The 24107-nt window shown below is 43.2% G+C and overlaps 2 protein-coding genes across 7 annotated transcripts in view; one reads left to right on the top strand and one right to left on the bottom strand.

Annotated features, from left to right (window-relative positions):
* Positions 1 to 909: 909 nt before the first annotated feature.
* Positions 910 to 20982, bottom strand: P2RX7 (purinergic receptor P2X 7). 4 transcript variants are annotated; one of them, XM_074605901.1, is made up of 15 exons: positions 20513 to 20982; positions 19439 to 19616; positions 18681 to 18794; positions 15581 to 15713; positions 14942 to 15013; positions 14025 to 14097; positions 12966 to 13062; positions 9794 to 9874; positions 9089 to 9218; positions 8096 to 8220; positions 4602 to 4695; positions 4074 to 4139; positions 3862 to 3978; positions 3148 to 3243; positions 910 to 2679 (listed from the first exon to the last, which is right to left on the bottom strand). In XM_074605901.1, the coding sequence occupies exons 4-15, from the start codon at positions 15701 to 15703 to the stop codon at positions 2155 to 2157; spliced, it is 1599 nt and encodes a 532-aa protein (XP_074462002.1). In that variant the 5' UTR covers positions 15704 to 15713; positions 18681 to 18794; positions 19439 to 19616; positions 20513 to 20982; the 3' UTR covers positions 910 to 2154. The 4 variants fall into 4 exon arrangements, with proteins under 4 accessions (XP_074462002.1, XP_074462003.1, XP_074462000.1 ...); XM_074605902.1 differs by lacking the exons at positions 18681 to 18794; positions 20513 to 20982 and having other exon boundaries at positions 19439 to 19573; XM_074605899.1 differs by lacking the exons at positions 18681 to 18794; positions 19439 to 19616; positions 20513 to 20982 and adding an exon at positions 17783 to 18045.
* Positions 20983 to 22652: 1670 nt separating this feature from the next.
* Positions 22653 to 24107, top strand: part of IFT81 (intraflagellar transport 81) — a 43555-nt gene continuing 42100 nt past the window's right edge. For 2 of the 3 annotated variants that reach the window (XM_074605893.1, XM_074605892.1), the window contains exons 1-2: positions 22653 to 23157; positions 23962 to 24065. In XM_074605893.1, the coding sequence (XP_074461994.1) occupies positions 23014 to 23157; positions 23962 to 24065 (248 nt within the window). In that variant the 5' untranslated portion in view covers positions 22653 to 23013. The remainder of the gene's footprint in view (positions 23158 to 23961; positions 24066 to 24107) is intronic. The other variant, XM_074605894.1, reaches the window with a different exon arrangement.

Raw genomic sequence — 24107 nt, 5'->3', positions numbered from 1 at the left:
TCACGGAGATGCTGCGAGGGCTGGAGCCCCTCTGCTGTGAGGACAGGCTGAGAGAGCTGGGGGGGGTTCAGCCTGGAGAAGTGAAGGTTCTGGGGAGACCTTAGAGCCCCTTCCAGTCCCTAAAGGGGCTCCAGGAGAGAGGGGGAGGGATCTTTATCAGGGAGTGGAGCCATAGGACGAGGGGGAACGGTTTTAAATTGAAAGAGGGGAGATTTAGATTAGATTTCAGGAAGAAATTCTCTGCTCTGAGGGTGGTGAGGCCCTGGCCCAGGCTGCCCAGAGAAGCTGTGGCTGCCCCATCCCTGGAGGGGTTCAAGGCCAGGTTGGACGGGGCTTGGAGCAACCTGGGCTGGTGGGAGGTGTCCCTGCCCAGGGCAGGGGGATTGGAAGATGATCTTGAAGGTCCCTTCCAAACCAGACCATTTTATGATTCTATGACCCTTTTGGTGCTGCCTGGGATAACCCGGGCTCAGCAGGCAGGGCAAGGCTCTGACCTGAGCACTCCTGCTGCTGTAGCTCTGCTGTGCCTGGGTACGGGGTTGGGAAGAGCAGGTGGTGGGTCATCCTGAGGATGATGCTAAATCTGGAGCATTTTTTTTCCCATGCTACTCATTGTTAGCAAGTTTATGAGGAGTTTTTCACCTCCGTACTGGGCAGACATGAGTCAGCCGTTACCTGGAAGTCTGCTGCTGTCAGCCCTGCGCTGAGTCTGGGCTACTAAGTCTCACAAAGAAGCTGGACAGATGACCTCAGGCAAGGACCATCCTGACACCAAGACATAACTTGGAGCCAGCTCAGAGCAAGGACAGAGCACCTGCCTGCAAAAGATAGCAGAAGCATATCTAAGACTGTCATCCATCAAATCCCTTATTTATCACAGTCTTAAGTAAATATTCAGTGTAATTCTTTCCAAAAGGAGAGTCGGTTCATTTTTCAGAATAGGAATGCATTAATGCCAACTATAATATTTTCTCACTCTAGATATATAAGATGCTGCAATATGAATGTTAATACAATTAATGCATATTACAACTAAAGATACAAATGCAGTTGGCATAATCTGCCAGCAATGTATCTTAAAATATATGTGGGAAATACAAATGGCAAACTGCTGTGTTAGCTCAGAAAGAACAAAGCTTAGTTGAAAGGAGTGCAGAATATACATGTTACAATCCTTCTCACCTTGTTTCTATAAAAATAGAACATGTCCAAGTATAACAAAAAAGAAAGAATTGAAAAGGTGTTGGACCACAGGTTAATCTACCCTGAATTTGCTGCGCCTTGGCTCTACTCTGGCCTTATGCATCGTAGCACAAAGCCACTCGCACTGTGCCAAGTTCAGTAGGAGGAGGTGTAGGAGGCAAGGCCTGTTTGAAGTTAGGAGCAAACAGAAGGCCAAAGTCCAACACTGCAAATGAAATGTCCAAAAATATTACACGAAGACGGTAAAAGTACTTTTCACTGTAATTCCTGAGTTCAAGCTAAAAGGAGTAATACAAAGAGAACAGCTGGGCTTTTCAGAAAATGCTTTGTCTGTGTCATTGAAATTGTCTAAAATGAGCCTGTCTGATCCGGACAGACCACGAGGCCTTCAACAGCGAGTTATGAAACTCCATGCTCAGTGGCCTCTTTCTAGAGCTTCTTGAGCCAGGCCTGCAGAAAAGTGGTGAGGCTGGGGGAGAAAAATGCTCACGTTTTCAAGTGATATCACTTTTGGACTTCTTTCCTTCAAGGGGTCATGCTTTGAGATTACTCTTGGCTCCATCTTATTTTCAGGGTGCTGGTCACCTCCTGGCTCAGATGGGATTCTGTTACGCACCAGTGCGAAGGCAGGAGGCCCAGAACCTCCCACTGAAATGTAGTGCTTAAGAATTCACCCCAGAGCCTACATTTCCAAACCATGTGGGGTGACTCACAGAATGAAGCAGAGGCAGAAGCATGCACTTTAGCTCAAGGTGTTTGTTCCTCTATGCTAAGCAGTAGGCTATTGTGCCTCTCCAAAAACAGCATACAAAAATTCAGCTACAGTACTACAGAAGATTTTGGGAAGTCACACGCTTTCTTCTTTTTTTTTTTTAAAGAAGGTCCATGAAAGAGAACAAAGGTTAAACATCCAAGGAGAGCCACAGTATGATCTCAAGTTGTGCTACATCCTCATTCCACCTTAAAACCAGTATAGTTGTTGCCTGCTTTGGGATAAGTATCTCTAATTTGCCACCTGCAGCAGCTTGGGATGACGGCTCTGTCTTCCAGATCAAAAGAGCCAAAGCGCCAGTGAATGTATTGCCTGAAAGCAAGGCGGCGCATCTGGTTCTTGATATTGCCATCCGTCAAGTCCAGAAAGGGGTCTTTGTAGAGAAGGGCTTTCTTCAGGGTGCGACTGGACAGCACCAGCTGCTGAAACCAGTGGGAGGTTGTGATGCACTGCCCTTTTTTCCTTCGGCAGCAGAGCTGCTCATGGTACTTCTGTGTTGGCAGGCATTTCCCACAGCAGCACCACTTTGGGCTGCCTGGGGAAGAGGCGTCTTCTCTAAGAGGTTGCCTCAGCTCGTGTTCTTCATTATCATCGTTCTTGTTGGACTCAGTGGAGCGCATTGGCTCAGATTCTTCATTATCACAGTGTTCATTGGACTCACTGGTGCAGCAGCTGCCAGCATCACAGAATTTCACAGGGTGGCTCTGCAACAACAATTCCCAACATAAATTAAAGAAAACAGCATTTGCTGCTTCATCCAACTGCAGAGAGTCATCCTCACCATTGGCTTTTTCATTTGACACAGCACAATAGAGATAATGATGATAGATCAGCAGATCTGGAGGAGGATTGTCTTTCTGTGTTGCCAACGCCCACCCTAGCGAAATCAAATCGACACCTCACAAGTTGTTTCAACACCAACGCACTCCCGTTGCCACATACCCACCACAGTAAAGCAGCAATTTTCAGATGACTGTAGAAAATACATCCTCTGGACTTATTAACTCGAAGCGGACAATAGGGATGTAGTTTTAGCCCCTCAGAATCTAATCTGGAAATATGGGGGGTGTAGGTGGTGGAAACCCAAATCAGTTTGGAATGACAGTTCTCAGTTCTCCTGAAGTTCCCTTCTTCTGAAGGGAGGATACCAAAGGTTAAGTGTCTGTCTTTACCTCAACAATGCTGCCTTGAGCATGCTGCAAGCTTGTTTTCAGAGGCTCCTTTATCAAGGTAACATGTGGCTCATCAACATAGGACACATACATCACCTGTGCAGCAGAAGAAATGAGCATTGTCAGCTGGACTAATTATTCAGAGACCTGGGGACAAACACGGCATGGATCTGACCTCAGGGCTTGGGTTCTGCAGTCTGTACTCCGATAACAATTCCCTGCAACTGCATGTTGCAAGGAAGGGCCCACATTTCCAATATCCAGGATAGCAAGGACATGGGGAGCTCTGGGGCCAAAGGGAACAGGAAGAAATGGTATGGAACTAACTAGGAGTGTGGTTGTGCAGGGCCTTTAGGTACTCTCCTCTTCACTCTTCTCTAAAAATACATACCTAAAATGCTGGGGGATTAGGAGAGGCAGCCTAGATAAATAACCATTTATAACTTGAAAAACAGGAAGGGGCAACTGAAGTTGGCAGGGGAGAGTTTGAGCAATGCCTTCTTCATGGAAAACCCTTTCATGATATCCTTCTGCTACGCTGAAGGACCACTGTTCCCTGGAGGTTTCCCTGATGGAGCTGGTGTGACTCTGCCATGCCAAGCTTGTGTGTAGAGCCCACTGTACTCATGCAGTGCACGTCGTGCACAGCTCCATGGAAGCTTCCTGGATCAGCTGCATTTTTGTATCCATAGAGCAGCAATTTACATTCTTTACCTGTCTTGGATTCAGCACAGTCTCATACTTTTTCCTGTTGTAAATTTTGCAGAATGCTGATTTGCCGCAGTTGGAGTAACGAACAATAGAAACAACAACTTCAATGGCACTCGCAACCTGCACATGAAAAAAAAGCAAGTAGTGATTCCACTTTCTTCATGAGACTGTATCTTCAGAACTGGTTGTATTAATACAAAAAATAAGTCTCTCACCAAACCAAAATAGGAGATCATGGACCCAATGTTTTTAATGAGTTCAATGATGTTAAATTTTCTACCCTTAAACAAAGCAGAAAAGAATAACTGAGAGGCAAGGTCTGTTACCATCTGTTCAGCTTAACGGCTTTTCTCTTTTTGTCTCTTCACAATGTATCTCTGTTTCTTTACAATTCAATCAATCCCAAAATTTCATAGACCATCTCAGACACTTTGCAGGGGAGAATAAACAACTTGAGAGGGAAACAGTGGTGACACACGGGGTTCGTGACAATATCATCATGCCGTGATGATACCTGTTATTGTCTCAGTCTTAAAGAACAATCCTGCCTCTCTCCCAGCCCTGCCATTTCATCCTCAGCTTTGCTTTCCTATGCTGCTCAGTTCCGTTTAGATCTACTCGTCTGACATGACTTCTGTCCCAGACTGATGGACAGGAGAGAGGGGAGGGATATATGGCAGAAGTGGGGCTAAGGAAATAGCAAGCTTTCTTCTCCCTCCACAAGGAAAAAGAATTGCATTTACTGTGCCGAAGACAATGACATCAAACCGTATTCCATAGACTTTGTAAAGGGTTCTCTGCTCCTCCCCTTCTGGTGGCTTGTAATACTTTGCGTATCTGCAAAAGAGTAAATGAAGATCTGTGCAGCTTTCCTGGGGAATAAAATGCCACGAGGCGGCAGAACACAAAAAGGGGCGTAGTTTCTTCTCCCTTCTTCCTCCAGCCTTTCAGCCTTCTGAAATGAAGGTGCTGAGGCCAGCTTGATGAACAGTATTTTGTCCAGCATCTGACCTGGCAGTCAAAAGTAAATTAATACATATAAAGAGATTTAGACAAATGAAAAATCCAACTGATGTCCAACAAGTGTTTTGCTGTCTCGATTCAAATTGGAACCTAAAGCTGCAGCAAGTTCAATCACAAGTAAAGCAGATAGAAAACCCCAGCAAGGCTATGTGAAGAGCTGGCAATGACAAGAGTGCCCATGGTCTGATGGCTTTAATATCATGCTATCCAAGACCAACTCTGAACTTCTGAGCACGCTTCAGCAGGCTGGATGTCAGCCATTTTCCATTCTTCAATCAGTAGAGAGCTGGAAGAATCGTGTGGGCCTTTACTAACTTCCAGTTTCTTACTCTATCAAAAACATGACCCTCCTGATGCACAGCTCACATCAGCTTATGGATCTATAAGCAGCCACAGAGCATGGAACAAAGAGGTCCTTTTAAATCTGACAATGAAAAGCTGTCAGTACAGACAAAATCATTACATTAAACTGAAAGACATACTAAAACACAGAATGGTACTAATATCCAACCTCTGGTAACAACACCCATATGTCTTCTACCTCAGACATGCTGTCAGGGCTTATACTACTGTATTGTTCTTGACTGGTTTACTTGAGCCATCTCTAAGTTCTGGTTCTCCATTTAGATAAATAATTCGAACGGGAATTTACTTAGCCGAAGGGACAGAAGGTCAGTTCCAGGGACAACAGATACTCACAGATGACTCTGTCATTGCTAATAAAAATTGGATTTATAGTTGCTTGCCTGTTCAAGTACAAAAACAGTAAACTGTTTAAGAGGATATGTCTGGTGTAAATGCCATCAGCTCAGACCTCTGCTTCCTAGCATCTCCAAGTACTCATTGAGATGATAGAGACATCTAAAGAAAAATACATTTTCCTCCTTTCCTTTCTCTTTGTGTTCAGTCCCTGCAGCTCTGCTTTGCATCTTAACACTAACAAACCAGCCCAGAACAAGCTTTTACTTGATTCCACTCTCTCCTGCACATCCTACTGCAAGCTAAGTTTGGTAGACTTTCAGAGTGCTTTTAATCAGAATTCCCTAGATCATGTGATTATTTGCATCCCATTTACCGCAATCTGATTTGTAGTCTCTGAAGGCAGTGAGTCATTCAGAAAAACACACTGTAATGTGTTCTGCTTTTTCCTTGCTTGCACAGACATGAAATGCCCTTTTTCCTGTGCTGAATGGTCACACTCTGTGGCCAAGAAATGTTTTATTGGCCAGCTCTTAGCCTCTGAAGCCTGCAGGTCACTTAGGTTTTACTTGAAAGCTTTCCTAACTCTTTCCAGGATCAGAAGTTTTCTCTAGCCCTCAGGGCAGAGGCTATTTCACATCTGCTCTTGATGGCATAGAAGCCTTCTCCTCCGTAACAGCTTTGTGCTCAGAGCTGACCTGTTAAGAGCTTTCTTGATCGCTGGCTGAAGCCTTCCTCCCCAGCACCTCAAGTAGTTATTTTCTTTTGGAAGGCTAAAGCCTGTTCCATTTAAGTCTATCACAGAATTCCCTTTCGAACTGAGATGAAATCAATAGGGCTCCATGCAGACAGAGGTTATAAGCTGCCCAAAGTAGCTTTCCTGACTTCTAGAACACCTAGACTGGAGGGGAAGCAGCATCTGTACATGCCCTGTTTCTGATGCTCTTTTCCAAAATTTTCTCTTGCTACTGATCTTTATTAGCTTTAGGACTCTGGGCTGGATCGACCTCTGCTATGATAATATTTTACATTCTTATGATATGTCACTGATTTCCAAAAATTTTTCAATATATTAATTGCAGGATCATTTCTAGCTCTCCCCCACTTGCTCACTTGGGTAGTTCTACTGAAATCAGCAGCTCTGTTTATACAGGTTGGCATACAGTAGCTCAACAGTGTGGCAGGGTTTGTGCATGTTCGTCACCAAAACATCCATGCTTGTTTTAAAGGGTATTATGCTCAATCTCTTTATTGCTCTTCAACTTTCACTGTCTTTGCTTTTTAAATTGCTGCACTGAACCACCCTGCTCTTCTTTTTTAATTTTGGAGACATTAGAGAATGAAATTTCTTTGCCAATAAACCTCTTGATTAACAGATACAGAGTCAGGCCTCCAGGATGGGGGCTGACATCATGCACACTCTCCCAGCAGCCTGTGTTCTCAGACCAGGCTCACTTCCTGCAGCAAAATAATCCTTCCTGCAGCTGAACTGCAGCAAAATAATCTTGCTACAGACTGGTATTTTGATACTTAAAAGATAACAAATTTTGAGCAATCCCATTCTTGGCATTTTCACCCCAGCTGTTAATCTGACACTAAACATCCTCAAAACTACTCCACTGTCATCTTCTAAAAGCCTTCTCAGAAACTGCTTTGCCTATAAAAGTGTATTCAACAGAATGGTTGCTGGCCTCAGCCTCACAGCACTGTCTTGCTTTTTCCTTGTGATCTCCTCCACCTCCTGTCTGTGGTTGCCAGGTCAGAGGGAACACCTATTTCTTCTTTGTTGGCACAGCTCCAGCAGAATGCAGCTTGGAATACACTGGCAGTTCCTACACAGTTACGGCACTCACGTTAGCTTCACAAATGTACGAAAACCCACAATGTAATAATAATCATGCCATGAGTCAAAAAAGAGTGTTGTTACACAAGAGTTTTGACTTAGATCTGAGGGACATCTTTAGTTTTAAATGTGCTGATAAGATTTGATAAATGCTTTGTGTAACTATTTAGAACTGGAGTCACATCAAGATTTTTTTGTCAAAACTTCTCATAGATCTGCTATATGCATAATGAACCAAAAGCTCTAATTTACTTTTTGAATAAATCTTGATTCAGTGAACTGTGGGGTTACCCAGATGGAAGAAAAACACTTTGTTATTTTATTTGTGTTAATTGCCTTGGGAAACTCACAAGTTTAGGTAGTTTCAAGCCTCAATTGCCATATGGTGGAATCTGCCCAAACTATTCTCTGTGTTAGTTCCCAGAATACCTGTTGGAAGTTTCTAGGCCTTTCAACACAGAAATAAAATCTCCTGCAATACAAACATGCTCATTTGGAAGACGACCGTGATGATACATCTATACAACTGCAGTAGCTGTAGGTTAAGGATGTAACTACAAGAGTGAAGGAGAATCAAACAACGTGGCATTCCAAGTCATCATTGCCCACACCTCATCACATCTTTGCTTCAACTCAGAAAACATGCTACTTGATTCATAAAACATTTTTTACCTGAAGTGGAATCCAGGCATTATTTTTTTGTCATCAAGGCGCTGGAAACCATACTTCGGACTGCAGTCATAAAACCAGCTGTCCAAGTTACAGTCCCAGTTAATCTTGATGGCAATGATTCCTCCCTGGAAACAGACACAGTAAGCTTAGGGCATGGACACATCTCCATAGACACACTAACTCATAAGCAACATTTGCCAATCGAGCAGTCTTGTCTGGAAGTTACTTACTTATTCTATTATTCATTCAGGCCTTTCCTATCTTATGGCTGTTTCTCTTCACCTTAGTGGCACAAGCGTGGATGTAGCTGATATACTGTGATGGACATTTTCTTGCTTTAAAAGATGTATAGAATCAAACCAAAAGCCTGAGTGCAAGCCTAAGTTTTGTAGGCACCCAGTCCAAATGTTTCATCTTGAACGCACTGTGCCAGGCTACGAATCAATAAATGTGGCTCAGTTGATGACTCTGGGCAGGACACTTTGTCTCTCCTTCTATTCTACCCATCTGTTAATATTGTTAATATCCTGAGGTATGGCTGGATACTGTGTTAAGGTCATTTGGCTCAATATCCTAAAGAATAGAGTGAAAATGTAATAGCAAAAGTAAGTGCTTTTTGACTCTGAATATAAGCTGCTATTTGTGCCAGTCTGACTTTTGGATGATTCCCCCATAATTTAGGATCTGCTTGAGTAGAATCAAAAGATGACCACCAGTGACAGCCTTGTATAGAACCTATTTAGATGCACCGTGCTTTGTAAATGGCCCTCTGCATACTACAATACTAACAAAATAGTATCAACTCTGTCAACATGGGTTCCATTCTGTGAGATTTAAGCACATTTAATTCTTGAAAGTTGGCGTCACTTTGCTTCTCACACAATCACTTTCTAAACCTAGAACCATTCCATTATATGTCAGACAGCAAAACATGCAGGAAGAGAATCAAGTAAATGTTTTAACGCTGAGCATGAAAAAAGAGATATCACAGACCTTTACTGCCATCTCAGAAAACTTCTGTTTTGCTTCCTGAACGATATCTCCCAGACGGAAAATGGGACAGAGTGGGAAAATTGTCTTGTTGTATGTGCAGGAAGTATTAAAAATTGTTGGAATATTTAGTCTGTGAAGAACACACACAATTGTTTACATTTAAAAACAAGTTGGAGCAGATACAGGTAAGGGACTTCACACGTACTAGAACCTGTGTTAAATGTGCTTGGTTTGTAAGTATAGAAGCTTTTGGCTTTGTAGCTACCAGATGTATATCTCCCTAACTGTGACCTGGGAATCAAGATGAATTCTTTACTCTTTGGATATTATCCCCAGCAAAATTTTACCTGTGTAAACTAAACACTTTTACCTTATAATTTTAATTGCATGTCTGTTGTGCTATATTTTAGTGATTTTACCCTAACGTACACCAGTATATCTGAACAAACAATTCTGCTGTCCAGTGCATGAGAGAAATAGAGTTATGCTGGGAGGCTCTGTTCCAAAGCTCCCCTTATTTCTTTTGGTTCCTGAAGGATTCATAGGGTTAAAAGGGTTACAGAATTGAAGAAACTTGCTATCTGTCACTCAGGCAGATACAGCCCTGAATGCATAGGCTTTTTGAGTAAAGAAGGTGTCAATTTATACGAGTGTTTTTTCAGAGCACAACTACTTCAGAAAGCATTGAGGAATGTTTGCACTTACATGGTGTAATTAAATTTTGGGAATTGAATGTTGTTCTTTATTAGCACAGTGAAGTCTTCAGAACTCCTCAGAACAGCAGGCCTAAAAAAGAAACATCAAATTGACTAACTTCTTTTACTTAAATACATCAGCTAATGTTATGCTACTTTACTATTACCTGGAAAGCTGTCAGTAGGAGGAATATGTTGCTAAGAATAACACATTGAAATGCAGGGAGTTAAGTGGCTCAGGGCATCAAGAAAAGGAGAGGTGGTTTTCTTAGTTTTAGGTATAAATTGTTCTCTCTCTATTGCACTTGCTTGTGTGGGCCAAGCCTAACTGGGGTCTCTACATGCAGCTGAAACATGATCTCAGGAGACTTCTCATATAAATCTTGCTATAGAATAGTAGTAAGAAATTTGACAGCTGATGATTTCTGCACAATGAATTGGCAGTTTCATTGCTGGTCCGCACAGACAGGTGGCCATTTACACCAGAGCTGCGCAGCTAGTAAGACTATAAGAATGAGTGACACACTCGATCCTAGAGGACGTCTCTAGAAGTCAGGTGTCAAATCACATCACCAGAAGTTGTCCCGCCTCCCTAGCAGATCCTAGTTTGAGGACCTGCCCTGCAGTGGTTTGTGTCACTAAATATGTAGGTAGAATGCATACACAATGGAAAGCAGGCTGCCAGTCTGACCCTTCCTCAGAAGAATGATTTCTCTGAAGCTAATGTGTCAGGAAAGAAGGAATTTTCCCACAAGTTGCCAGCTGGGTAACCTTGGTCTAGACTGTGTGAGACAACCTCTGCTACACTCCAGGACTTGCCAGGGCTATAGGAAAGCAAGAGATACAACTTTTGGCATTGTTTCTGTAGCATAGGGACTATGCTGAACTGGAGTAATGGCATTGTTCCATTTTAAGAATGAGCCAGGAATATTTTAATTTCCATCAAGACAGCCATTCCAAGGGGGAAACCCAGTCTGCACAGCAGTCATCCACATAAAGGACAGTGCTTCTAAGCAGGGAATATTTTTCCTATCATTACATTTTGAGCAATGCCTTTGCATCAGAGATCTATGATGACAAGAAGCACATTAGCTGGATGACATGCAGCTTCCATGAGGGACTTCTCAGGAGTGTCTTCTAAACCATGTCAACGAATGAAACTTGATTGCAAATCAAATTAACATTTGTGGATGCTACCTGGACACGAAAGTCACACATGAGTTTCAGTGCATAACAGTCAAGACATTAATAATGTCTGTTAATTTTTAAAGAATGAAAAATGAATGAACCTATAATGTGAAACTGTTCATAATTTATCCACTGGGAAGCATCTGGAATCTGATTCAAAGTTCTTCTGAAAAAGGTGTTGTAAACACCTGTCCTTCAGCCAGCTAATCTGACAACTGTGCCCTGCCTCAGGGCACAAATGAACAATCAAAAATAAAAGAATCTTCTTGCCAACATGCAGTGCCTTTGTTCAGCTCCTGCCATAACTAACGGGAAGGAAAAGGAGGCCTCCTGTATAGTTCATGAAATTTACCTTTCAAAGGAATTTGGACAATAAAGACAATCATGGGTGTAACCAAATCCAAACATTGCTCCCTCTGTATCTCAACCAGATGGCAAAGCTTCCTGGGCTCTGACCTTGGTCTTATGTATCGTTCTGGTAGAAAATAAACACTCAGCATTGCCTTTTAGTGGTTCCTCATTTTTTTCTTGCCAATGGAACTTGTGAAAGAACTTTATACATCAGAGGTTTGGATCAAACATCTCATCCATTATTTTTGGTCCCTGGTAGTAATCGATTACTGGCACTTTAGAGGAAGGTTAGGAAACAAGACAAAATGTGTCAACTGTGCGATGTAATTAAAAGCAAAATTCCCTCTGCAACATAGGCAGCAGTGAGCCTACGCAGTGTGACATTTAAAAATGACTGGCAGTCACTGAAACTTTATAAAAAACCCTAGGATTTCATTAACTCAGGAAACTCATGCATATCTTTCCCGGATGCTGTACGAACAATTACAGCCTTCCTGTTGTTGGACAAAACCTTTTTCAGATCACAACTCTGTCTGCAGGAGAAGGGAATGGAAATTCCTTTAAAGAGCTGATAAAAACTCAGCAGAAGGAGCTGTAGGAGGCATTGTGCACTCTGGAGGGGACCTAGCAGTGGAAAAACTGTCCAGTCTCTGCAGAAAACGCCAAATTAGGGAAAAGATGGGATATATACATAGAATCATGATTGTATCTTTTAAAAGCAATGAGTTAATAAAAGTGATAATTGACCTAGTTTCTTATACATATTTCAAAGCTGGTTGAGAGGAGCTAAAATTGATTACCATTTGCTCTCTTACAGTACAATTTCCATCATTTCAGTTGAAATCAAATCTTTTTATAAGTTTTTTTCATGCTTTGGCTGATACAGAATAGTAATAGAACATTTTCATCTTGGAACACTGTACAGTCATGAAGTTACAAAAAAAGATGGCTACAAGGCCCCTCCATCCTACTCTCTAGCTCACAGCAGCATTGTTCCGTGGAGTCTTTTTCCTAGAGTTTTCTTCAGCTCACTATTACAGATTGCCAGCACTGAGGTTTTCATCATCTACCTAGAGAGGATGGAGAGACCGTTCTCCAGTGTGAGGTGGATCCCCAAACACTAGCCTGCGGCACAATGTACAGACAACCAAGCTACCCGTATTGTTCTGGGAGGTGGAAGCAACCTCACTGTGATAAATGAACACACAAAGAATTTCTATACCATAGAGCCCTAAGCCTTGCAGAAGAAAACCCCAAGTTAGAAAACCTTTTATTTCTGTAACTGATTAAGCCTATCTTATGTTGATGCATTTTCTTTGACATTTGAATTAATGAGCCAAATGCCTCTAGTGAATTCAAGAGGAGCCTGTGACATCTAAAACTGTTTCCATGGCAGCTGCGTGATGATACAAACTGGAGGATATGACTTCACTGCAGAATCATACAGCAGGACAGACTGTTAGAAGTTATTCAGGTATTATAATGAGTGTTAACAGTATAGCTAGGAAGGAAATAGCTGTTTTACAGCTATACATGAGATCTATATGTGCCTAGGCGAAGGGATTATCCTAAAATTTCATGATTTTGTCAAAGTAAATCCTTCTTTAGGCATAAAAAGAAATGCAGACATCTCTTTGACTTACTCAGGGGGTTCTCCCATGTATTGCACAGGGCACCATGCACTGACCTCACAGGTTTTAAAAGTTGCATTATAAACCACACATCTTCCTGTTTGAATTCCTGTAGAGAAACAAGCTCTTACTTAGCAAAGACAAGAGTTTTTCACCAATTAAGAGACAGTTTCAACATGTCAATGGATTCCTCCTCAAATGTAAGATAGGGAACTTGACAGTTCAGATTGTTACAGCTTTCTATAGGAGGAAGCTGTAGGAAGAACTACCCAAACCATGGTCCTGCCACACCTCATCAATCCTTATTTAGCTGTTTGCTTGGGTCAACAGTGCTTGTCATTGTTTGGGCTGTGGGTGAAGTAATTTCCTTCACAGTTTTATATGAAGTTACATATCTGAGCCTTGGGATAAATTGAGAAACCAACTGTTTCAGTCAGAAGTTCAATTCAACAACATGAGCAAATTAAACAAGGATACAAAGGTGGGCAGAAAACCTTAATTCTTTCTGCGCTCCTGGAAAGTCAGCATTTTCTGTGAGCATTTAGTCTTTACCAGGGAAAGTGATAATCCATCCAGCAGCTCAAATTCAGGGAGTCTCAGCATTACAAAGAACTCACATTCCTGATGAAAACAGTATGATGCCTTCTGGACAACTATTCCCAAATAAAGGACACAAGCCCCGTGACTTACTCTGAGAACTACCTAACCATCACAGGGGTGTCACAGACCCTTCAAACGGATCCTGCAGTTACTCCACTTGCTAAGCAGCCATGGAGTTCCATGGGACTGTGTGTCTGGTTTGGCCCTCATTCACAGCAGTCTGTACTTTTTTTCACCTCTCCCCTTCCTCTGCCCCCCTCACTGTTTCTCCTTTTAGTAAGGGCACAGACAAGCTGCTAAGAACTCGGTTTTGTGGTTTTGAAAATATGTTCTCAGAGATCTCTTAGGATTCTGTACTGTTCCACTGCAAATCTCCAAGCTGGATCTTGCATGTGCTGCACTGGTCAATAATGCAATAGAAGATAATACCCACAAAAAAAATATTTCAATCTGAAAATGCCGTTTACTTACCATTACTGAGGATATCTGCACTCCCATTTTTACAGTCGTTGTCTGAAGAGCAGATAGCTTTGGCGAAGGGATACTGGAAAAAAATTTACATAAAAGAGCAATATTAATATCCCCCTTTCCACACCTATGTAAAAAGATTACTCAGCTTCAATGTCAAAATATCAGATAAGAGAAAATAACAATGCAGAGCAGGTACAGCTCTTACTAATTATTTGGCTTATAGGAGATAAAGGCTCAGCTACCTGCAAAACCAAAAAAAACCACCTTTCCTTGCTTACAATAATATTTTCCTTTATTATTTATGTCTTTTCCCATTTTTCACACTCTGTCCTATAATATTAAGCACATTAAATTTAATACTGGACTATTTAATTCGTTGTTTACTAGCAGTCCCGTATACTTTTGCCAGTGAAAGTCAATTTGTATTTGGGAACTACTCTGCAAGGTCCCACTTGTAGGCCAGCCAAATGAAGAGGAGAGCTGCAGCTGACGACCAGGTTTGACCTACAGAAAGAAAGGAAGGGGACAAGTAGGAATGAACAGCAGTAAGAGAACCATACTAGTAGAGAAGCTAAGAGCAACCCTGTAGCTCCATCATTCCTTCAGGTTTTCCTCAAGAGCAGCAGCCATGCCAGAGAAGCTGGAGAGCAACCACTGGCCTGAATGTCATCACCTCCTGCAAGTGATGCAGACAGGTTTGGCTGCAAGGTCATTGGTGCAAGGCAAAGTCACAACTGCCAGCTGATTCCCCAAGAAAGAAAAGGAGCAATTAAACTAGATCTTGCATGTTATTTGCTGAGATACAGACATAAAGAGCAATAATATTTGCTTGTACCAGACTGTTCCGAGGACAGTTCACTCTTTTACATCAACATGCATTCAATACATCGTAAGTACAAATCACAAAACATATTTACCTCAGGGCAACTCCGCTTAAGCTGATTCTCTGTCTTAATGATGTTGGTCATCACGAAAAAAGAGTTTGTTGCCTACATGGAGGAAAGAATATGAATCTGACTGAAATTTCACATACTCGATTCAGACCTCAGTCATTCCCGATCATCACCTGGAAGGACAAGGCTGTTCCAGCTCTGCCTCCCCCTGATATACATTCACATGCTATCCATCTCAAACAGGAAAAGCCAAGGACATCATCAGGGCAGGAACCAGCAGCCAGAGGCAAGAAGGCACCGATTTTTTATTTTTTTATTTTTTTTTTTTCAAACTGGCATGAAAACCAAGAAACACACATGAGCATTAATGGGGAACAACACTACTCTGTTTAGTACAGCTGTATTGGAGTGAATCTGTTCCTAGGTTTGCTGTTACCAAAATATTAAATTATGTAAAAATTGTGTAACAAATAGCACCACAGAAATCTCATAAAAGAGGATATTATTTTTTTCCTTCTATTAAGGGAAAGAAGGGAAGATTTGGCTTTAAACATTGCTGTCTCCACTGTAATCACGCTGAATGGTAGGACAGAGACATATCAGGAAAGCGACAGATGTATCAATGGAAGCTGAATACTGGACTGACATTAAATTAAGACTTGCCTGCATTGGTATAGTGTATTCTGCTGTATCCCAGATCCTGTTGTTTGTGAAAGTCACTCCCTTCACACTAGTGCGAACTGAGCTGTCAACTTCATCCTCCTCCTGATGGAGTCTGAAAATCATGACTATACAACTGGCCAGACAGAACAGAAAGGACAAGTAAGCCCATAAGAATAAAATGGGCAGCTTCTTTGTATCATTCTGGACAAATATGCTGCAAGACAGAAGTCAGATGGACATTTTCAAGTAATTGGGAGCCTTTTTGTGTGAGGTACATGCATTGGCTGGACCAAAGATTGCCTTGGTTTCACCTTTCAGAAGTTTTGCCTTTGTCAGAAATGAACTGATATATGCAGGAAGAGAATTTCTATTTTCCCATCCTAAATGATACAGACAACATGAGGTGACATCCTGTCTCTCCAGATGCCATTTGTGAAACACCAATTAACTGCAACAGGGCTTGATGCCATCCAAAAACTTTCACCCATGCTGTGTTGCTGTGTATCTAGACTTTGTCTCCTTCTGTGACAAACAGTAGTGTTCTTGTTACTTTATGATTTTTTTTTTTAAGAGATCTTAAAATACTTAGTCCTCGTTCCAGAGTGACTATTTTTGTGCCTCATGCTGATTGCTTCAAAAACCTTGGCCAAATGTTTTCACTTTCTCATGAATTTAAAGTGTTAGTGAAAGACTCATCTAACTCATAAAAGCGCCGGCAACTTTGAAAAAATATTGTATGTTCAGAAGATACTTTCCACACTACATAAAAGTGATATAAAAGGTTTGCTTTGAAAAACAAGCCACAAGAGCTAGCACCATTTCAGTTTAACAATAGACTGTTCTGGTGGGGGATAAAATAGTATCTAAAGAACAGACATACAAAGCAGCTGATCAGTGTTCCTTTATTTATATTGTCTATTTTAATACTATTTCAGAGTTTTCCTTCTGGAAAACAGTGCTTTGGGATAACCGTGTTGTTGGAAACTGGCAGTGGGATCTCAGCTCTGAGCAGCAGCAGGTGGGTATATTACCCGTGTAGAATCATCGAGTCATCATAGGATCAGAATAGTTTGGGTTGGAAGGGACCTTTAAAGGTCAGTTAGTCCAACCCCTCTGCAATGAGCAGGGACATCTTCAACACTTTTATTAAAGTAGTTTCAGCATTCTTTTCAACCCACAAGTCTCTCTCTCATTCCCTCTCCTCCCCTCTGAAGGGAGGTTAAAGACAGCATCTGTCTCTCATTTAGCGGCCACCCCGGCCCAAACCACAACAATCAGGTTGCTCAGAGCCCCGTCCAACCTGACCTTGAATGTTTCCAGGGATGGGGCATCCACCACCTCTCTGGGCAACTTACTCCAGTGTTTCAGCACCCTCATTGTAAAAAAATTTCTTCCTTCTATCTAGTGTAAATCTCCCCTCTTTAAAGCCATTCCCCCTTGTCCCATCACAACAAGCCCTGCTAAAAAGTCTGTCCCCATCTTTCTTATAAGCCCCCTTTAAGTACTGAAAGGCCACAACAAGGTCTCCCCAAGAGGCAGAAGTAAGGCAACTTGAATTTCCTGCAGTCTTAATTCTTTGTGAGATTGCGATCAATGAGCTCAATGTCCTGGCTTGCTGCCCTCCCATGAGAATGAAACCAACTTTATGAACTTCGGCAGACTTTGTTCAGCAAACACTTATCACTGAGAACAGCCCTAGTTTGGCAACAAAGAAGAAAATCTGCCCTTTAGAGGCAATCAATTATTGCATATTCCTAAAACATCTTATTGTTCTTGAAATCTGCTGCAAGGGGTGACTCGCCATTTCATCTGACCCTGAATAGGAGACTCTACAGATCAGACTCTAATCTCAGAAACACTGGTGTAAATCTGAGATTATTTGGTGGAGTTATTTTGGATTTTTCAGACAAGAAACAAAAACAGACAGCATGACAAGAAAAAAAACTGCAAGTGTTTTTTAGAGGAAGCTTAGTTAACTCTGTTCAAGCAACTCCACCTTGTTAGATAACATGCTATGCCACACTCCCACTACAATGTTCCCACAACCACATCCACCTTCCATGAACAGTCTAACACCAGCTCAATGATCTTGTTTGCTGCCACAAAACTCAAAGCGCTGAAAGCCAAGTTGTAAGGAGACAACCCCCGATACAAGAAACATTTGCTCACATACAACACAGCATCCCATCACCATGCACTTACCAAACAGACACAGCAAAAGTTAAATAAACGAAAGCTTTCAGACATCCCCATGTAACACTCTGAATGCGTACGTATTTCGGAGAGTTGTACTGAGTCAGGCCCTCCAGACAGACACTTACACCCATTGCTAGCACTTCCTGCGAGGTGCTGGCTTTTGAAAACTGAAGCTACCCGGGGCTGTCTTCTTCCACCCCTACATCCTTCCCAGGCCACTGCACTTAAAGGCACAGTCAGAAACCTGTATGAGAATGGTACCACAAGCCTCCTAAAGAACAACAGTTGATGGAATCAAGAACTGCCTGAAGAGACACACCCTTTGGTCTGTTCACAGAAAAAGCACCAAATTTCAGCCTGGAGTTCCAGAGCTGATTGCTCAGCACTGTTCTTCTCACCTTCTGTTGATGTTACCATCTCTCCTCAGTACTACCAGACTTTACCAGTCTGAAGTAATGCTGGGACAACCGTAGAGATGAGGCTAAATGGATGGAAGCCAGTGTTATACTGACCTACTTCTGAGCCTGACTCTCCACCACCCAACACTTCACACTAATGCAAAGATGATGTAATGCACCTCTGGACTGGGCAGACGCATGCAACACCCACTTTGCAGGGGTAGCAATGGCCATGAAAGGCGCAGGGCGATGGTAAAGCAAGCTTTTGGGTCATCAATGGCCACAGAGATCTCCAGCTCCTTATCTGACATTGCACAGGACACCATCCTCATCCTATTTGGTCTTAGATTGGTTTTGTATCAGGTCATGGGATTAAAACAGAGTGACAAAGTCACTACTCCTCTCAGCAGAACCAATACACGGCACATACTTTGGCTGCAGCCTCTCCTACTCCACAGAACCACACACAAGCCAGAGCTGGTCAGTGTGCTGCAAGACCACTGCACCTGGTCCAGGGGGTCAAGAAGCAGGCGTGAAGCCACCGTCTGATGCTGTAAAGAGGTGGAGCTGTCAAGATGCGGAGCTGTTGAGGTGGGACCTGTAAATCTCAGTCTCAGAGTCTGAAAGACACGAAGTTTGGATCAAAATCCATTAGACCCAGCTTAAAAGGACCAGGGTCCTCTCTCTTGCAATAGAAGACCCACAGAAGCACAAAATATACAAAACCTACAACGCAGATCTAATGATTTTCTTCCAATCCTTCAGTATTTTAAATCACCTAGGATGCTACCTATAGCTGTGGTCATGACAAAGCACTCAGGACCAGACAGGCTTCTTGGCTCTCAGTACTGTCTTAAATGCTTCAGCACACAGGAACAAGTTACATTCTACACAAATAGGCTTAATTTTTTGAGACATCGGTGATCACCCCTTAGGCTTTTGCTGACCTCAGTCCATACCACTAGGGTTGGTATTAGTGACACTTCAGCAAGCAAAATCCTGCTACATTATAACAACTGAAAAAGCTGCAAGTGGGAACCAGAAACAGACCTGAGATGTATTTAGGTGCTAGACTAGCCACAAAGAATTTGATTTGTAACATAACACAGTCAGACCTGTGTGTACACACACACAATAATATTTATAATAAAAGACACAAACAGGAGGGCTCAGATTGCATAAATGAAGCAGAAGTAAGCGTTGTCTTCTCTTGCTAAATGCTCTTGTTTTCATATTAACGTCTTCCATCTGTTTGGGATCTGACCTCAGCAGCTCAGCCGGATGTATTCATCTTCTTGCCCATGATGTTCCCATATAAGGTGATCTCTCTTCGCCCATGGAGCACGATTTCGATTTGCTCAGGTTTCGTTCCACTCTGATTTGCTGGCCTGTATGGTCGAGCTCTCTCACAGTTTGCAAGGCAGTCATCCACACAGCAATAGCTATAAAGGGAGGAGAAAGTCAGGAGGGAGTAATGAAGCTGTGCCTGCAGATCTAAAGAGCTCTGGATCGTTTATTTCTCTTTCTTCTGCACGTTGCCTCTGCATGATGCCTTCTCAATAAGCAGCTTCCATAAGCCTTTCCCAAGCAATATAAAACACAAGCCTCCCCTACCCAGAGAACTGGATGGAACTATAGGGCTGAGCTCTTACAGCAACTCTCATGTCATTAGGAAACTTTACTTGAAACTCTGTATCACTCGCCATGTAAACTAACTTGGGAATTTGGAAAATGCCCCCAGAATTATACAGCAAATATATATGCACACTGGTCTTCGATTCTGTAAGACTTGATCCAGATACCACATCACCCCAACTAAGATAACTTAAGGTAAGTTAAGCATCAAGCAAATATCTCAGCTGCCTCCTGTAATATTTACCCAAGGATGCACTGAAAGCTATCATCTCTTTTATGTCTGTGAAGATTCTGTTGTGATAGAGAAGTGAAGACCTTAATGTTTTTTAAGCAGGAAGTTGGAAAATTCAGACACCACTACAGACTGTAAGTATCAAGCAGCAGGCAAGGCAGCCTGGGTAGCAGTACGGCTACTTTGGGCTGCATGTACCAATAGCACAAAACCATTGGAAGAAAGGATCACGAAAGCCGACAACTTTAAGGACAACACAGGATCCCCCACACTTTCCCCAAGTTGGGAAGTCCCACAGAACTGGGCTCCAATGTATGATTTTGCTCCTGCAAATTGAGCTTTTAAACAGGCCAGCAAGCCAGAGCTCAGACAGTCCAGTTCTAATGACGTCTGGTCATGGAGCTCTTCTTCCCCAAGTCAGAACACTCAGACATCATAGCTTTGCACCATGATACAATGAAACAATCTCACCATCTTTTTTCTTCTTTGTATCTTGGCGTTTTCTAAAGTTTTCAGACATCCTTCCTCTTCTTTATCTGTTGCCTCTGTAACATTACAGAGATATGAGAAGAGAGGAACTTGCTTCTTCGAAAGCGTAGGGACTGAATAATCTGATGTAAAAAATCTCAGAGCAGCACCCTCCCACTGTATCCAGCACAGATCCCTCTCTCTCCATGCTTAGCACTGTGAGCACCATCGCTCTCTCCTCTGCGCTGAGGTCTGAAGAGAGGATGTGTATCAGTATTTACAGAAACGGTATTTCTCTAGCATTAAGCGATGGACCTACATCCACCACTTCCTATTACCTACTAATGCAGTCTACAGGGAGCAGACCTGGCCCCTGGTGCCTCCACAGGAAATACCGTTTTCATTTGCTCTGTGTATTCTATATGCTCAAAATACTCATCAGCAGAAAAGTGTAATTGATACCAGGAAAGCATGTCAAGGGAAAGTAGATCTCTTCTGGGAACTTGTAGGTAAATACGATTCCTAAAGGTCAGTATACAGACTGAAAGCACAAAGGAAATACGATCTGGTTTTAAAGTTCAAATCCAGGAGTCAGGAGACTTGGATTATGTTCCTGGCTCTATCACAGCTTTCATGCACAATCACAAGCAACACATCCATCCCCTCTGTAACTTAGTGTAGCCAGCTAAAAGCTAGGGCAGCATTGCAGTGTCACTTTTCAGGCTTCCCACAAAGACCAGTAAATTAGTATTTTATGAAGCATTTTCTGCTCCTCAGAAAGAAAAAAAGGAGCTAAACTAAGATAGACGCAGTGCTTAGAATTGCAAAGTATTACATTTATGATTTCTATTTACTGAGTCAAATTCTGCATTGATTTACAACCTGTGCATTTCAATTGGCACCAATTTAATATGACTCACTGCATATTTTAATCCATCATCTGTGGACTCACATGGGATTCGAAGACTATCCAAGAAGGTAATTGCAATAGCAGAGGCTCCAAAATCTACCTATTTAAGGTCTAAGCATGGGTTTTGAAGGATCTGCAACAAAAAACCTGCAGATCGGGAGATATGCATTTCATGAACAAGTTTCACTTTAATATATTTTTTGATTGTTTGGTATTTTTGAAAATCCTGTCCTTGTTTCAGATTTAGCATAGCTAGCACTACATATTTATTGCTACTTTGAGGCACACCAACAATTGATGCTCAACCCTGAGGACATAAATTTGCCATTTGCCCCCAAAGAAGCCTGGGCACAGGACTTGCATTCCTGTTTCACAAGGATCCTCTATGCATTTTTCCACTTCAAAGAAATGAAGTAACCATTCACCTGATAAGTACATCAGCCACACTTTAGATTTCTTTATGCTGTCAAAGACCGCCAGAGATCTTAATTGCATAACTGCATCAATCTGCTTGTACATCTCCTACACATGCGACAACAGCCTCCCTCTTAAGAAACCACAAAGCTAAGTATATACTCTAAAGGGTGAATCTCAAACCTATTTCTGCCGTCCCTTGCATCAAGAGCACTTGTGCTGTGAGGAAGTCACACATGAGACTTGGCCTGTGGCGTGCACGCCCCAGCATCACAGCAACCACTGCCACGATTCCCACACAGAAAAGCAGCATCGACCCTACCCTACTGCTAAACCCATCTCATGTCTAGCCATGGTGCCGTGCTCACCCCCGCTGCCTCACACCACGGCATGGGGCAGGGCCTGCTGCTCTGGCACTGCCACCAGCTGCCCTCTGCTCAGGAACGGGGGATAAAAAACCCAATTCCTGCCCAATTCAGGGCGGGAAAGGGGGGAGACTGAGCTTCCCAGAGCCCCAAGGAGCTGGCAAAGCGGCGCGGCGGGAAGAGCTGTCCGGAGCAGGCCGCAACGCCGCCGCGAGGCCTCCCAGTGCGACTTGCTCCGCATTGCCCCTCCTCAGGCCGCAGCCGGCTGCGAGGGCAGCGAAACAAGCAAGGAGAGGGCAGGAACCCGCCGTCCACCGGGACACCCCGGCCCTCCGGGGCGGCCGCGCCTCTCAACAGACCGCCGCCCCCCGCCACCCTCAGCCCCGCCGCCGATCTGCACATGCGCGGACGCCCCCTCACGCGGGCCCGTTTCCAGCCGCTCCGGCGCGTTGGCAGAAGCGCGCGGTAGCGTCGGAAGTGACGCCATCGCCCTGGCCCGGGCAACCGTTACCAGGGTAACCGGGAGGCGCGCGCGCGGGAGGGCCGGGGCGAAGGACGAGGCCGCCCCGTCGCCTCAGGGCCCGGCCGCCTCCTCCCGCGGTCTCCGTGAGGGGCCGGGCCTTCCTCTGTAGGCCGCGGGGCTGAGGGGGTGGCCGGGCCGAGCCCGGTGCCGGCTCACCGCCTGCGGGCTGCCGTGGGCCTCGCTGAGGAGGCGCCTTCACCCACCCTCCCGGCAGCCCCCGGCTCCCTCTCCCCGCCGAGGCCTTCCGACATCTCTTCTGTCTTTTCTGCAGAGGTTTTCCCAGGCCACGATTATGAGTGACCAAATCCAGTTTATTGTTGAGAAGCTCAATCAGGAGCCCTTCAGGAAGAACTACAATTTAATCACGTTTGACTCCTTAGAGTCAGTGCAGCTGTTGCAGCTGCTCAATGATGTTCTGGGGGAGATTGACCCAAAGGTAAGGAAGGCAATCAGAGGTGCTCAGACCTGCGTAATCGCAAACATCTTAAATGGGCTTGATGCAGAAATCTGCTTTTATTTAGGTCTGGCTCTGTATAATCTTGTGGCGTGTTTGGTTTACCAAAATAGCTTGTGTGAATCTTCCTGGAAATAAATGTGCCTGGCAAGGATCCTTTCTGTCTATACATCTATGTGTTTTTGGCAAAACAGCAAATGTTTCTTGGGCCAGGGATACTGTATCCCTGTCCCCTAGAGACTGATAACTATATATTTTTCCTTGGGATACAGGTTTTAAATTGGTTTCTACTGACAACCGCTGTGTTCTTAAGTCAAAAGTCAGGCTGTGTCTTGCACACATGCACAGGGCAGGAACTGATCAAGAACTGAACCTCACGACCTAGCTGTTGCAATAGATATTGAATCCCTCTCTTTGAGGCTACCAAAAGTGTGTGTAAGATCAGAAGGGATGGTTCATTCATCTGGGGCACAAATAGGTGTACCTTGGTGTGACTGGGTATCTGACTTCCTTGGTGGAAGTAATTGGTTTGTCTGCATAGATCAGGTCCCATGAGCAGGGAAAATGTATACCTAGGATAAATTTACCTGAATACACATGTTGGAGAAAAATCCATTAGAAGAGAATCGAAGTTTGGTGATAAAAAGGATGTTCTGTGTGTAGCATCTCACTTCATTGACATAACATGATAAATGGATAAAGTAAATTATTTTAGTGTTGTTAGTTAATTTACATGACTTGGATGAACAGCGGATAATTAATTTATTTTTTTTTTTTACTATTTAGCATGCTGTTGACATTAGAGAGGAGCTGCCAGAACAAACAGCTAAAAGAATGTTGAGTCTTCTTGGTATCCTTAAATACAAACCCCCAGGAAGTATATCAGATTTGTAAGTATCTTTTTCTCTACAAATCCTGGTAAAGTATCTTTT

The sequence above is a fragment of the Larus michahellis genome, chromosome 13, assembly GCF_964199755.1.
Source record: "Larus michahellis chromosome 13, bLarMic1.1, whole genome shotgun sequence".
NCBI lineage: Eukaryota > Metazoa > Chordata > Aves > Charadriiformes > Laridae > Larus > Larus michahellis.
The sequence above is the reverse complement of the archived record's forward strand: the minus strand, read 5'-3'. Positions and strand labels throughout refer to the sequence as shown.